The sequence below is a fragment of the Pleurodeles waltl genome, chromosome 5, assembly GCF_031143425.1.
Source record: "Pleurodeles waltl isolate 20211129_DDA chromosome 5, aPleWal1.hap1.20221129, whole genome shotgun sequence".
Lineage (NCBI taxonomy): Eukaryota > Metazoa > Chordata > Amphibia > Caudata > Salamandridae > Pleurodeles > Pleurodeles waltl.
Window position 1 is genome coordinate 1,294,018,970 of NC_090444.1, and position 15,596 is coordinate 1,294,034,565.

Genomic DNA, 15,596 nt, shown 5'->3' on the forward strand with positions numbered 1-15,596 from the left:
GGATGTGCCACCTACGAAAAACGTCGATTATGAAGACCAATCGAAATGTTATAAGCTATCGTGAAATGACAAGTGCATTACTTAATGTATAATTTGATAGGTTACAGATAGTGGGGTGTAGTGACTATCCAATAGAATTTTGGGGGAATGTATTACGAAAAAAGGATAAAAACCCATGACACAGAAGACTCGAGGGCACTAGGTAGGGAATTATATCGATTGCATCCAGAAACTCTGTCACTCTATTTGGTGATTTGAGACTTATACAAAACCATCCTCACCCATAGACTGCCCCATTTACACTTTCCCTCCTTATGAGGGAAGTGTCCCCTGCCCTTAGACTAGATAGACTGACGGCGATCTAACTGATGTCCTGAAGACGAAGACTGATCCTGTATGCTGACCTATCCTGAGGAGGGTAATTATGACTAACTATTGAAATTTGTTTATTTGCTTTTCCTTTCTAGGTACCAACTGCTGTGTATTTTTGATTAGAGACCTTAGTTAGATGTTTTCCAAATTGATGTTCTAAATTGTTTTGCATGAAGTCCAACATGCTGATGCTAATTAGTGGTTAGATTAGATATTCACCTTGACTGACAAACTGACATGACTGACATTGAACTATGCTGAACTGGGCTTATATGATGTTCTATGCATTCTGACTTGTGTACCTCTTATGTTAGTGTGTCAATGGTTCTGATCTTTACATTGTCAAAATCTTATCACAGTTGCCATATCGTGACTATGCTCTTTTGCTTCTTGGTTTTGAGATTAATACATCTGCTGTTAGATTGTAATCAATAGGGAATAAAATTCACAAAACTTCAACAAAGGTGTGGTTATTCATGACTGAAAGGTCATGGTTGCGCCGACAGTTTTATCCAATGTCTAAACTGAAATATATTGTGGTGATATATGTTGATAATATTATTGATGTATTGCTTGACATATTGATCAGTTATCTCGTCTTACGGTGTCTCACCACTGGGTCCAAAGATTCATCGGCCTAAAACGAGTCCTAATTTGTATAAATTAACATAGAAGGACGCGTTAACAATGGTGTCTTGTTCAAATGCAGCAGCGTGATCCAGGAGGATCAAAGTACTTTTTGAAGTTTTTTTTGTTCCTTTATCTTCCACTGATTTTTTTCTAGACTTCCTCAACACCATATTTAGCATTACCTATGTTTTGTACAAACATTGCCAAGTCACATAAAATGCCAAATGGTTTTAATTCTGTTAAATGTATTCACCACAGTCCACAAAACATGTAGGCCTTTGTTATGAGTAGCTCACAACCATTCCTGTTACTTACCCCCCCCCCTGGATTTTCCATTATCTGGGCTTTGGTGATTCCCGGGGGTGGGGGTAGAATAACTGGAATTATGCATTTTGAGGAATAACATGGGGGAAATTATACTTACCATCTTGACAGAGTCTGCGTGCTCACTCCATGTCTTCAATACCATAAGTTTATTTTTATCATTCAGTCACTATTTGTAGGTACACAAAGGCTAAAAAGTGGTGTGTTTAGGAAATTGCCAATTTACGTAGTTTTTTTTTGCAGTATTCCACCCAGATAGTTCACCTGTTTGACGCAGTTGCATTTCTGGGTGGACCTCCACTTATCAAGAAATCTGCCTTCAGAACTCATAATTCTCATAGCCCTTGTAACTACTTTTAACAGAACCCATCATATAACAGAGAAACTGAGAGAGATCTGAGAAAGTAATTTTTTATACTAGTGTTTTAACAGTGATGGTCGTGGTTTTGTGGTTGAGCTTTAATGCAGTGTTTAATTTGTGCTGGTGTTTGGAGAAAGCACTGGAACTCATTTTTAAGGACGTGGGCTTATTTTTCATCATCAGATTTTGACCAAGAGTAAAACAAAAACACATAAAGGGGGAAAATTGAGAACAGTGACAAACAGAAACGCAGGGATGAAAAAGATCCTGCTAAAGTGAGATAACAAGAGAAAGTGTACGGTGGTGGAAGAAACAGACATAAAGCAGAACCAAGAATAGCCAACTTTGTTTATTGGTATATTGCAACACCAGGAAAAGTTCTAAGAAAAACGTTGGAGTCCTGCACTTAACTTTTTTTCATGAAGTACTGCTGATACATAATTACAAAATATACCAGTGCTTTTAGCTTCAAAGTATTTAATTAAGAGCACATATACCACAGAACATGTTACTTATTATTGTTTACATTTTCCTACGTTATAATTAGTAGTATTAAATATATTTCCCACTAATGTGGTTGTGATATCTGTAGGATTTGTTTTTTTTTTTTTTTTTACATTTTGTGATTCATTATTAACTTGTTTCTAAAATTGTGAATGCTACAACATTTTTCTTTATTTATCAGAGATTGATACCAATATTTTAAATTAACTTTTAAAACATGAAGCATAGAAAAACGGCAGTGTCAAAGTGCTCTCTATTTCATTACATGGACTGTGAAGAGCAAACTCGCTTCTAATGTTCTTACACACTCTGTGATTTGTTTCTTTTTAGGTGGAGTAACAAACACTGCACAGTATCAGAACAGGCTAATGGTGTATGATCCCAGCCAGGTATGTTAAAAATTTAATGTATCTAAATAAGAAAACATTATTCGGTAAATTGCAGTTTATTAACTGAGCTCAACATAAATCAAATATATTTTCCTCTTTCATCTACCAGAAACTACCAAATAGAATACCCAACTTAGAATTATGTTTCCGGCGCAGTACTGAGCAAACATGTGCCTGGTGGCTTCTGTATCAGAAATAATAAGCAACCCATGTATTCCTAGACCCCATTCCTCTTCTGGCATTAGAGCAACATCCTTCTACAGGGTCCGTTTCTGGATATTGTTTCCATGTTCCCCTATCCAGATTCTAGCTCTTTTCCCTAAATATTATGGCACAGGGGTTTCTCAATCCGAAATCCTCCGCTCTTAGGGCGTTATGTACGAACACATTTTCCCATTGATACAGAATGGGAAAAACCCTTTGCTACATCTGGCCCTTAGTTTGTTAAACCCATTAGTTCATGGTCATTAATTTCAACAAAAACAAACGTTAGAGTAACCTCTCACTTGAGGGGTGTGGTCTGCAGTAGTATAATCCAGGATTAAGAGGTAGATGGATATTTGGGATTTGTCAGGGAAGCAAACCCTAGGCCATGGGTATTTCCAGTCTGCAGAGTATTTGGTTGTCAGTTAGGGTGCGAGGCCTTCCTCTTCTGCCAACATTTTCACTAGATCACTTCACTCTCTCCCAAACAGTTTGATCCCTAGAAACAGCATATTCTCCACTATACTGTCCTGAGCAACTTCCATGACCATATCAATATGTGCATTATGTGTTGACACTGCCTCACTTTCTGCTACTGTGATTGCACATTAACCATTAAACATTGTATCAGAAGGAAAGCAAATCAATAAATCCATCCTGTATAAAAGCTCTGGTCAATTGGAACCTTCCATTATTAAGTCATAAAGTTCTCTTGAGTCAGGCAACAACTCCTACTCTGCAAACCTTATTATTGGATGTGTGATAACACTCTTCTGTATCGGGGTTCCAGACATAATTCCTTTAGCAAGTGTATTTTTTCCTTTATACTTGTCTTCTATTCCCTGGCAGTGCAGTCTACTATCCCATACTCAGAATTTTACTAAAGAGATGAGAGGCTTTCATGCATCTCCGTCCCCTGGCAACTGTTTTATATCATATCGCACAAGAATCCACCATCTTGGAGACAGGGAAAATGCTCAACCAGAGTCAGCTTCTGGCCGTCAACCTTTAACATTACGATTTTCTTGAAATCAGACTTGACTTGCCCTGCATGATTCCCTGTATCAAAAATGCTCCAGACAGGCTAAGTACAGACCCTGCAGGACAACTAAGAATCCTGTGTAGATGGTGAATGTGCCAGGGGTTCATTTAAATACACAATTAAAATATTTAATAGGTAACTAAAATGCTGCTATCAGGCTTAAAACCTGCTTCATGTAGGGATGGACTAAGAACAAGAGAGAGATGCAACTATTAGGAAGCTAAACCAATACAGAAAGGTAGAGGCAGGGATTTCTTTTGTGAGTTGACAAAAAATTAATGAAACAAAATGTGTGTAGCTACTTCTCCAGTGTGATGGATCCCTCTCAGTGTGCATACATTGTGATCATGAAGACAAGCAGGGGCTGCTCCTCCGCAATAGCAAAGGAGCGTCACCCTTCCCCGGCTAAGAGCGATTAGCAGAGAAATAAAAACAATACTTCATTATTTTTCTGCTGCTGGATCGGTCAGCATGTGAAAGAAGGGGTGGGGATGGGCCGTGGGAGAGGGGGAGGAGGAATGGAGTGCACTAAGGGGCATATTTATACTTTTTGGTGCAAAACTGCTCTAACGCAGTTTTGCATCAAAAAGTTTTGCACCGGCTTGCACCATTCTTGAGCGCCAGCTGGGCACCATATTTATGGAATGGTTCAAGCCGGCGCAAAGGGTAGGCTAGCGTAAAAAAAAAATGACATTAGCCAGGTGGGGGTGGTGGTATGGGAGAAGTGGGTTTGCAACAAAAAATTACGCTACGCTGGTTAGAGTAAAAAAAAAATGACTAACCAGCCTAGCGTAATTTTCTGATGCGAAACCATCCATACCACATGACTCCTGTCTTGGAAAAGACAGGAGTCATGTCCACCACCCCAATGGCCAGCCACAGGGGACCAGGGCCCCCTGTGCATGGCCATTGCACCCAGTCCCATGTAGGAGGGCCCATTTCAGGGCCCCCAATGGATCTTTAAAAAAAATATACATATACTTACTTGTACTTACCTGGGATGAAGTCCCCATCCTCCGCTGTCCCTCTGGTGTGGGTGGGGGTGTCCCTGGGGAGGGCACTTGTGGGCTTATTCCATGGTGTTCTACCATGGAAATAGGCCACAGGTCCCCTAACGCCTGCCCTGACCCAGGCGTTAAATAATGGTGCAAAGTTAGCTTTGCACCATTATTTGACCCCTCCTCCCCTGTGTGTGATTTTAGCCCAGGGATAAATATGGCGCTAAGGCCATAGAGTAATTTTTTGCACGGGAAAGCCTACTTTGCATCTCATTGACGCAGGGCAGGTTTCCATGTCCAAAACAGGACTTTAACTGCATAACTTTTGCGCTAGATGTGTCCAAGCCACTCGGACCAATCCTGATGGTGCTCTCATGCTATGATTAGCATGAGAGCAGTGCCAGAATTGCTGGGTAGTCTGTGCTGTGTCTGAGTGAATGCTGGGACACCAGAACAGCAGAGGAGCAAGGCGGCAGGAGACGTTGGCGGGAAGGGTAAGTGTTTTGATTTTATTATTATTTTTTGTTTCTTTGACTCCCCTTCCCCACCCCTCCCTTGACGTTTGCGACGGCCGCCACTGAAGACAAGGTGGTAATGATGCCCATATGACAAGACATTTTCATTGGCTCCAAACTAACAAATCCAAAAAAAGAACGACGGTAGCAGACAATACCTCAAGCATTCTTTTGATTCCATCTTATCAGTTGCTCACATTGCCATAACCTTTAGTTTTACTTTAAAGAATATTATCCTAAAAGTGTGGCACAGCATAATTACAATTCTGAAATTCCTAGACTAATCATGGAACCTGCATATACACATCCTAATTCTCATAGAGTTAAACCGTGATTTCCACTGCTGGTGTAAATACTGACTTAAGACTGTCCAATACTCTCATACCAATATAACATTCAGAGAGAAATGCAAATGTTTTAGTATGGCTTACACGCTTAATACCAATATGTTTTATTTTAGAGGCTCCAAACATGTTACCGCAATGACAATAATACTATTTGCTTAGCCAGCTTAAACAAACAGCTCCATTATATGTCCAGTTGAAAAGTTGGATTCCCCTCATAATTGCATTAATATTTATCCAGCTAGATGCATCAAGTGTAAGTTGTCCTGTTAGGTGAATCACATTTATTATGTAGAAACTGCAGAGCTTTTCTTTAAGATTCAACCTCCAAGAGGGAACCTGTGTGCATTTGCACATGCTATTTAACCAAATAAGTCTGCAGACTCGAACTTGGGCAAATGCTTAAAAGGGCAAGTCTGCCAACAAAAATGGTCACACTGAAACCTGAGATGGTGCTCATCTTGAAATTCTCCAACCACCAGTCAAATTCAAACCTGTCGGTTTTCCTGAGCATCTGTACAGTGCTAATGGTATAATATGGCAATGTAATTGTGTTGGCTAAGTTCTGTGGCTTTAAAAAAGAAAAGCTATTTATGTAGAATAATATTAAGGGGATATAATGTATGCAACACTTAGCTAATAGACCAATGAACATTGTTGGATAGTGATGCAAAACAAATCTAGTTGCTTTAGAAAATACAGACTTGTAATATAAGAATTAACTCTTTATAGCAGGTGTCTCCAAGCAGTTGATCATGAGCTTGCAGACATCTTCAGAGTAGCTCGTGGCCGTGAGTTCAATTTTAAGTAGCACAGGGTCACATTTGCCTTTTAAAGGTAATGGAAGGTTGTGTTTATTTTGCATTAGTATCAGGTTGTAGATAGCAGCGCCTGATAATAAGCAATACCCAGTCATATTTCCGACCCAGGCTTCAGCTGGGGCACAGAGGTGAAAAACTGAAGTAAAGAGGTATTTAACTCTTAAGTGAAATACCTTGTCAACTAAAAATTGGAGGGTGAGAACAAAATAATACTTCTGCATGTTGTTAAATGGGAGAAAAATGTAATGAAAAGTTACCTTAATGATTAAGTTACCTCTTCATTTTCCTTTTCAAGCCATTCAAGTTGTCACATTTACAAACAGCAGGCATTGTGCTGCCAGTGGCCAGCAGACACTGTGCTATAAGCACCCTCTAAAAAATACTGTATTTTTTTTTTTTATGGGAGAAATTTAAAGTGCAGAAATGTTCTATATTTTGAACATTTTCTGCAGAACCTTTTTTCTCCACTTTAAATTTTAACCATTTAAAAAATAGATGTATATATTGTGTTATAGATTTAATGGTGCCACATATGGTTGAAAGGTATGTCCTGTGCCAGAAGTAAATAAGACACATGCTCTGTCACCCATACACATATATCCCATTCATACACACACATGATCATACCACCCCCACGCTCTCACTGACACACATGGCAGCCCGTCATATTGTCCCTAGTCAAAGTAATTTGTTCAAAAGTATCTGGCTCTACGGACATTAGGCTTAAAGTCAATGTAGCTGGCCATGGGGGTGTCTGGTAACAAAGCACAAGTTGTTTAGCCTTCAGTAGCTCACTCGTTTTTTCACTGATCAGAAGTAGCTCTCACTACAGAAAACGTTGGAGACTCCTGCTTTATCAGTTGATCAAACTTTTTTGCATAACAATTAACAAAAGTGTCTAAAATTTAAAAAAACAGATTGTTACTTTTTTTAAAGATGACTGTGGCAATACTCCACTTCTCGGATGAATTTGTTTGTGTAAAACACATATAGTATTGCACTGAGCACAACATAAAACGATGTGTAATGTTGGGGCAGATTTAAGAAAAGTGCCGCTGAACCCAGTGCAGTGCCACCTTTCTTGCACCCCTTAGCGCCCCCTACCACCACCATGTGTGCACCGTATTTAAAATACAGCGCACCATGGCACAGGTTACAGGGCAATATCATCAACATTTTTTACACTAATGAGGTACTGTTCGGGGTTAAAGCCAACATTTTGGTGCTAACCCTGAAAGGTACATAGGGGCCGATTGTAACCAATGGTTGGCTCCTTTTTAACGCCTGCTCTGAGCAGGCGTTAAAAATAGCCACAAAAAAATGATGCAGTGGAACCTTTTAGATTGCACTGCGCCATTTTTGCAGCCCCCCTAATGGGGAAACGTGCATAATGTGGCTCAAAGGATTACAAAGTGGCGCAATGCATTTATTGCGCCACTTTGTAAATCTGGTGCAGCAATATTTGAAGCCTAACGCCACATTAGCATAAAAAGAAAATGACGCTGATGTGGCACTAGAGTTTCATAACTCTGGGCCATAGTTCCTTCAATAAAATGCTCCCCTCACTTATTTTATCCTTGCTATGCATGTTTTAAAACCAGGAGGTCAGTCTTTATTTGTGTTCAGATTAGACTTTGAGAGTGCTTGAATATCTCTTCCAGAAATGGAATAGCCTTGCAACATAGTATGTCTATTAAATACATATTTATTGTGCGAGTGTCTCGCTTGGTGGCACTTCAATATATATCAGGAATGAAGAAGGCATCGTGCCCTAAAACACAGATAAAAATCTTTTTGCGACTACTTGTTACACTTCATATGCACGTTCTGCCTATAATGGCGTTTGGATGTTGAAATCATAAAACATATTTATGAAAATAAAGCTGCTGGTTTTGAGAACGATGTGATTCAAAATGAAATTGCTTCAGCAGTTGAACAAACGAACTTTAAGACACAAAAGTAGTTACAAGACAGCCTTTATGTAGAGAGAGGATATTACGATTTTAGGATCTAAATGCAGCAATAATCTAGTAAAATCTGAACAGTTTACCTCTGCAAACACCTCAATCTGCATTGCATTTCCTATTTTAAGGTTGTTGTTGTTTCACCAGTTTGAGCTACATAAATGTTTTACTGAAACCAGCTGCTTATGCAGCAGGCTCCTGTCCCATCACCTCTCTCGTTTTCCATCAAATCTTTGCGACCGCTGACGCCAACAGCATGCCATGCACCACGTGTGGACTACCAGTCTGGGATTCACCCCGCTGCAATACTGAAGTAGGCATATCCATTCAAAGCTCTCTTGAGGTTTTATATTCTTCATCATGATTTTTAAACCATACATGAAACCTCTTATCAAACCTCCTCACCGAGCAAGACCTCCACCTCCAGCTATGGAAGGATTAATGCAACCATACCCCATATTGCCATCGCCTAAATACATTCAATGCCTAAATACATTCAACACCATCCAAATATGGGGGTCTGCTATTTGCCTAATGCTAAGATTGACTAAAACTGAGGGGCATATTTATACTCTGTTTGCACCGAATTAGCGTCATTTTTTTTTTACTCTAATTCGGTGCAAAACTAACTCCATATTTATACTTTGGTGCTTGACCCATCTAGTGCCAAATTTATGGAGCTAAAGTCATTTTTTGGAAGTGGAAACCTACCTTGCCTTAATGAGATGCAAGGTAGGCGTTCCCGTGCAAAAAATGACTCTATGGCCTTAACGCGATATTTATACTCCTGTGCAAAAATGGTGCTAGGGAGGGAGGAAAGGTTAAAAAAATGGTGCAAAGCTTGTTTTGCCCCGTTTTTTAACTCCTGGGTCAGGGCAGGCGTTAGGGGACCTGTGGGCCTATTTCCATGGTGGAACACCATTGAATAATTAGCCCACAGGTGCCCTCCCCAGGCCCCAGGGCATCCCCACCCACACCAGAGGAACTGCGGAGAATGGGGGTCCCCATCCCAGGTAAGTACAGGTAAGTATTGCATTTTATTTTTTAAAGTACCATAGAGGCCCTAACATGGGCCCCCATACATGGCACAGGGTGCAATGGCCGTGCCCACAGGACCTTGTCCCCATGTGCTGGCCATTGGGGTGGTGGGCATGACTCCTGCCTTTTCTAAGGCAGGAGTCATGTGGCAAGGTAGATTTAGCACCATAAAATGACGCTAAACTGGTAATTTCTTTTTTTTTTTGTTTTACTCTAACCTGCCTAAAGTCATTTTTTGTTGCTAAACCCCCATCTTCTATACCGCCAGCCCCACCCGACTAAAGACATTATTTTTTTACTCTAGCCTACCCTTTGCACCATTCCATAAATATGGTGCCCGGCTAGTGCACAGAAATGGTGCAAGCCGGTGCTAAACTTTTTGGTGCAAAACTGCCTTAGTGCACTTTTGTACCAAAAAGTATAAATAATGGCCTGAGTTTTTGCACATGAATTGTAGGATGCTTGAGCCCCAGATCCAAGGACATCTGATTAAACCTGTCAGATGGTTATTGATAACCTCATTGGCAGGTGGAAAGGACAACACTAAATTGTTGTGGTAAAACTCTGTTGTCATTCAGTAGTTCTTGCAGGTTTCCATATTCTCTCCTAACCCAGTCAGCTGTTTATAAAAGGGCAGGATTTCTTCCACCAAACAAGTAAGCAGAGAGCACTTCTCTTGCAAGATCCAGAAGCAGTAACACTACCACTGTGGGCTGGTGATGGACTTCCTAGTAGCCACTATGTCATCCAATTTGACTTCAGAGTCTTAGTTTAGCAAATGCCAGAATCTCAGGAAACAGGCGAATACGATGAGTGGTGGTAGATAGTTTTGAAGAACCATCTGTCTCTAATTGGACACAAGCAGGAACACGTTTCTCATCAATAATTTTATTGCAGATGTTGGAGTTATCCTAAACATGATGTAATGGAAGATGCCATTAGTGATGTAATAGGTGGCGTAAGTAGCAGTGCATGGCGAGGGCACAAGGTATAGTTACCTTAGAGCAAGAGTTATAGTGTCTTGAGATAAGTGTAACTGTTGAATTTGTATGGTTTTTACGTGTAAAATCTGAACCTAACTATAACATCCCTCTAACATTTGGTTTTTAGTGAATGTCTGAGGTTTTATTAATTCTGTTTCCTTAACATCCCTGTAACCTTTGGGTATTTCAATGAAAAAAGTACATTATTATATATATATATATTCCCTGAAAAGAAAAGTATGGGGGTGTGTAAATATATATATATATATATATATATTTTATGATCAGTCTCCAAAGAGTGATTGGATGCACAGCCCTTTCTAAGTAGGGTGTAATTAAGCTCCAATAAAAAAAAAAGCTCAATGGTATTGGGCTACTTGATTTACGGCTTCTGTTAGGGATTTCTCTGTGACAACACTGCTCTGATAGCAAAGGGTCAGTCTTAACAGTACATTGTGTGCCTCAAAATGGTTGCTGATGTGAAGGCTGTTTTTTAATTACAAAATGCTAATTCTTCTTCTGGCCCCCAAATGAAAGGCTGTCGTTACTTTGTGAGACTCACAACAGGTCTAACAATTATTGAGAAGTTGTTTACAAAATGTCTATGAAAGTTGACAGACCCTAACAATCTTGGTATTTCTGTTACTGTTAAGGGTGCTGCCAATCTATTACAGCCTTCTCCTTGTCCATATCCATGCATATGACCTTTCTGGATATCTGAAAACCTAACAAAAGGTGACTTCATGGGCTACAGATAGACACACATCCCTTAGGATACAGCAAATATTTTCAAAGACAAGATAACACTTCTTTAACATGAGCTCTATGCTGTTGCAGATCTTTTGAGTAAATTAAACTGTTATCCAGATACATGATTGTGAATGTTTGAAGAGGCCTTTGAATATATCACTAGCTAAGTTCTGGAATGCTGTGGGAGCATGACACAGACCAAACAGCATGACAAGATTTCCATAGTAGCCATAACAACTATTGAACGTGTCTTCCATGCACCCCCGAATGAATTCTTACCATATTGTAGGCCCCACAGAGATCTGGCTTGCAGAAGATCTGAGCTTCTTTGATCTGGTTTAACAACACCGATATGAAGGAGTAAGAATACCTATTCTTCATTTCAGAGGCATTGAATGCTCTATAGTCTATACAAGGCTGGTATGTGCTGTTTGGCTTGGGCATTAAAACAGATTAGGGGTCGAGAATGGATGTAGAATAAAGAATGAAGCCCTTATTTAGGTTTTCCTTTATGGTTAGTGGCTAGACCTTTTCATGAGGAATAGTGGTGGTGTCCTGCATACATCCATGCCACAGTTGAAAGAACAATATAGAAAAAGGGTATCTGCTCCTTTAAGACTGAAGACATCATTAAAGTCTTTATGGGCCTCAAAAAACTAGCTCTTTTTGACTTTCAATATTACTCAATTCTTATACAACAAGACAGATTACATTCTGAGCATTGGGGACTTAGAGCAGAACCTAATAGGTGGAATCTGCCAGTCAGTCTTGGGTTTGTGGATTCAAGAGGTTCCAGAAACAGCAGAAACAAAATCAGACAGAATAAGAAGATGTCTGCAGTTTCTGCAATAGCAACAGGGCTAGCAAGAAGCCCCTAAATCCATCTGGTAACTCTGGGGATGTCCAGCCACCAACGCCTTCGCCACACATCTGAACTCCACATGTGATCCTGATTAGTTAACTTCCAGGATAGGCAGGTTAGTCAGCTCACTGAGGGTGGCCTAGTTTTGCACTAAACAGGAGCATTCCTACATGCATTTCCATTGAAATCTCTGATCCCAAGATGCCTTGAGAAGATAACTTAGGGTGCTCATTCATTGTAGTGCCTCCTGCTTGGCTGTGTTGTTATGTTTGGTTGTCGGACCAACTCTATCTTCTTCATCCAGAGTACAACTGTCTCTCTCAGATAGGTCTCATGACCCTGTCATGCACAGTATTCTCATCAATAACTTGCAAATGTCGCAGTGATATTATCAATGATGCCATAGAAGGTGTCATGATTGATGTTGTATGGTATGATTAGCAGTGCATGGCGAGGGTGCAAGTTATAGTTAGAGATAAGTGTAACTGTAACTGCTGAATTTCTATGGCTTTGTGTGTGTGAAATCTGAACCTAACTATAGATTCCCTGTAATCTTTTGGGTTTTAGTGGATTTCTAAGGGTTTTTTAATTCTATTTCCTAACTATAACATCTCAGTAACCTTTTTTTTTTCTGTGAACTTCTAGGGTTTTATTTTTAACGTAATCTTTAATTACCATACATTAATCCAGCTGCCACCGAAGGCCGTGTGCAGCAGAGGGCCAACCCCCCCCACAAGCAGCCAACCCGAAGCTGTGCATGGCCTTCGGCAGTGGTTGGATTACTGTATGGGAATGTTAGGTAATTAAATATTACTTTATTCACAAAATGGTGGCTGCAACTTTTCTCTTAGGTTGCGGCCAGCCAATCGGTATTGCTCTCGCCGTGTGGATCCGTGTCTGCAGATATACTTAAATGTTTTTTCTTTAATAACTCCAAAACTACTGAACAGACTTGCACCAAATAAAAAAAAATATATATATCTTTCTGGACCAAGATCTAACTTTCTGGCAAATTTGGTGTAATTCAGTCCAGAGGTTTGGGCTGTAGTCGTGTCTAAAATCCCTATGGAAAATTGCATGGGGAAAATACATTTTGGACCCTCTGCCCCTTTTTCTCAGCCCTGCTTGACGAATCTCCCAGAAACTTTACAGACAGAAGCTGAAGTGAGTGGCAAACTAGTTTTGAACATTTTGTGAAGATTTGTCAAATGGCAGCTAAGTTATTAGCAAAATAACAAACAGTTTTCCTGTGGAAACTAGGTGATAACTATACCTACTGGTGAGCGCCCCTGTAACCTCTGTTTTTTTCAGTGTATATATATATATATACATATATATATATATACATATATATATATTGAAAAAAACAGAAGGTTAAAATAACCTTATAATTAGGTGTGATAAAAAAGATGTGTTTATTTGTGATGCCATCAAGGATGCATTTTAGATGTCATCAATGATATCAAAGAACATGTCATGAGTGATGTAATATGGGAGGTCCCAAGCAGTGCATGGCATGAGTGACAGTTACAGTTAGCTCTGCTAACTATAACTGGTGAGGTTCTGTGGTTTTTTTTAGGTTCAAAACATTAATGTTGTCACTGACATATTCATCTATCTATAATGTTACCTTTGGCTTTTTCAGTGAATTTCTAAGGTTTCTTTAACTGAAAGTAATATTTTATTACCACATGTAAAGCCAACTCCCTGCTGTGTATGACCTTCGGCTGTGCATGGCAGGGTTTTGGCCACAGGGCCTGGCCTGTGGCCAAGCCCTGCAGCAAATCTCTGACAGGGACTAACGTTTTTAAAGGGGAGAGGGGACAAGTGGCCCTCTCCATAAATCTTAAGAAGCTAATTAGGTACTGGGGATACCAGGACCTTATGTTTTTTTAAAGGGGAGGAGGGGGTAAGTAGCCCTCAAATTCCAGCCTTATTAGGCCTTGGTGACCCCATCGCGCAGGTTCTTTCTTTTTTTAAGGGGTGGGGGTTACATGGCTCCCCTCCCTGAGCCTTGTTAGCCTTGGGGACCCCATCCTCCAGGGCCTTTTTTCTTAATTAAAGGGGAGGGGGCACGTGGCCCCCCTCCCTGAGCCTTGTCAGGCCCCGGGGACCCCATCCCCCCAGGGACACTACTTAAATTATATAGGGGAGCGGGGCGGCGCCACCCACCTCCTCAAGCCTTCTCCAGCCCCAGGGACCCCGTCCCCTGGGGTCCACCCAGGGCACCCACCATACACTCATTGGGGGCTGTGAGGGAAAACCCAAGGCCCCATCACTCCCGCCTGCAGGGAGCAGCTGCTTATGCTTCTCTCTCTGGGTGGGAACAGTATTTTGATCAATTTACCTTCCCGAATCACTGCAATCAATCAGTAGATTTGTAGAGTGCTTCTTGCCACCCGTGAAGGTATCCAGGCCTTGGCAGCACCTGGTTGATAAGCCAAATAACCAGGTCTTCAGGGATTTTCAGAACTCTGGAAGAGATGGAGCGGTCCGAAGATGGAAGGATAGCTCTCTCCATGTCTTTGCTGCTAGATAGGAGAATGAGCGACCACTGCATCTGCTATGCTGCATGCAGGGGGAGAGGGTTAGAGAAAGGGAAGCAGAGCAGAGGTATCTGGTGGGCTGATGAAAGTTCAGGAGGTGGTTCAAGTAGGAAGGTTCGCAGTTGTTTAGTACTTTGTATGCATGTGTCAGGAACTTGAACTGGCATCTTTTATGTACAGGGAGCCAGTGGAGTTCTCTGAGGTAGGGGGTGATATGGGTTCATCTAGGGAGATCCAGGATGAGTTTAGCTGTGGCATTCTGGATGGTCTGTAGTCAGAGGAGGAGGTAAGCTGCGATCCCTGATTAGAGAGCATTGCCGTAGTCCAGTCCAGTGAAGATAATGGCCTGCATGATGGTGCATGTTGAGCTATGGGGTAGCCATTTGAATATCTTATGAAGCATGCAGAGGATGAAGAAGCAGGAGGAGGAGACTGACTTGACCTGAGTCATCATGGTTAGCTTGTTTTCCAGAATGATGCCTAGGTTCCTAGCGTGGTCAGTGGGGGTAAGAGTAGGTCCGAGTTTTGAGGGCCAACAGGATACGTCCAGTGGGGAGCTTTTGAAACTGAAAATCAGTACCTCTGTCTTGTCCATGTTGAGTTTCAGCCAGTTGTCCTTCATCTAATTGGTGATGTCTACCATGCAGTTATGGAAGTTGGTCTTGGTGGTGTCTTCGGAGAGGATGAGTTGTTTATTGTCAGCATAGGATATGATGTTGAGTCTGTGGGTTTTGACAATTGTGGCCATAGGTGTCATATAACTGTTGAGGAGGGTGGGGCTGAGCGAGGATCCTTGGGGCACTCCACAGATGAGTTCCTTGGGTTTGGAGGTGAAGGCAGAGTTTTTGCATTCTTCAGGTGGGGAAAGAGGTGTTCCGTCTGAGAGCAGCTATTGGACTATGTTATGCAGCCTTCTGTGTGTGACGGGACACCGTACCGAAGGATGGGG

At 41.1% G+C, this 15,596-nt stretch overlaps 1 protein-coding gene across 1 annotated transcript in view; it reads left to right on the forward strand.

Annotated features, from left to right (window-relative positions):
- KLHL32 (kelch like family member 32) overlaps positions 1-15,596 on the forward strand; it is an 866,209-nt gene that overhangs the window by 715,356 nt on the left and 135,257 nt on the right. Inside the window, exon 8 of the mRNA XM_069235531.1 lies at positions 2,522-2,580. Coding sequence (XP_069091632.1) covers positions 2,522-2,580 — 59 coding nt within the window. The remainder of the gene's footprint in view (positions 1-2,521; positions 2,581-15,596) is intronic.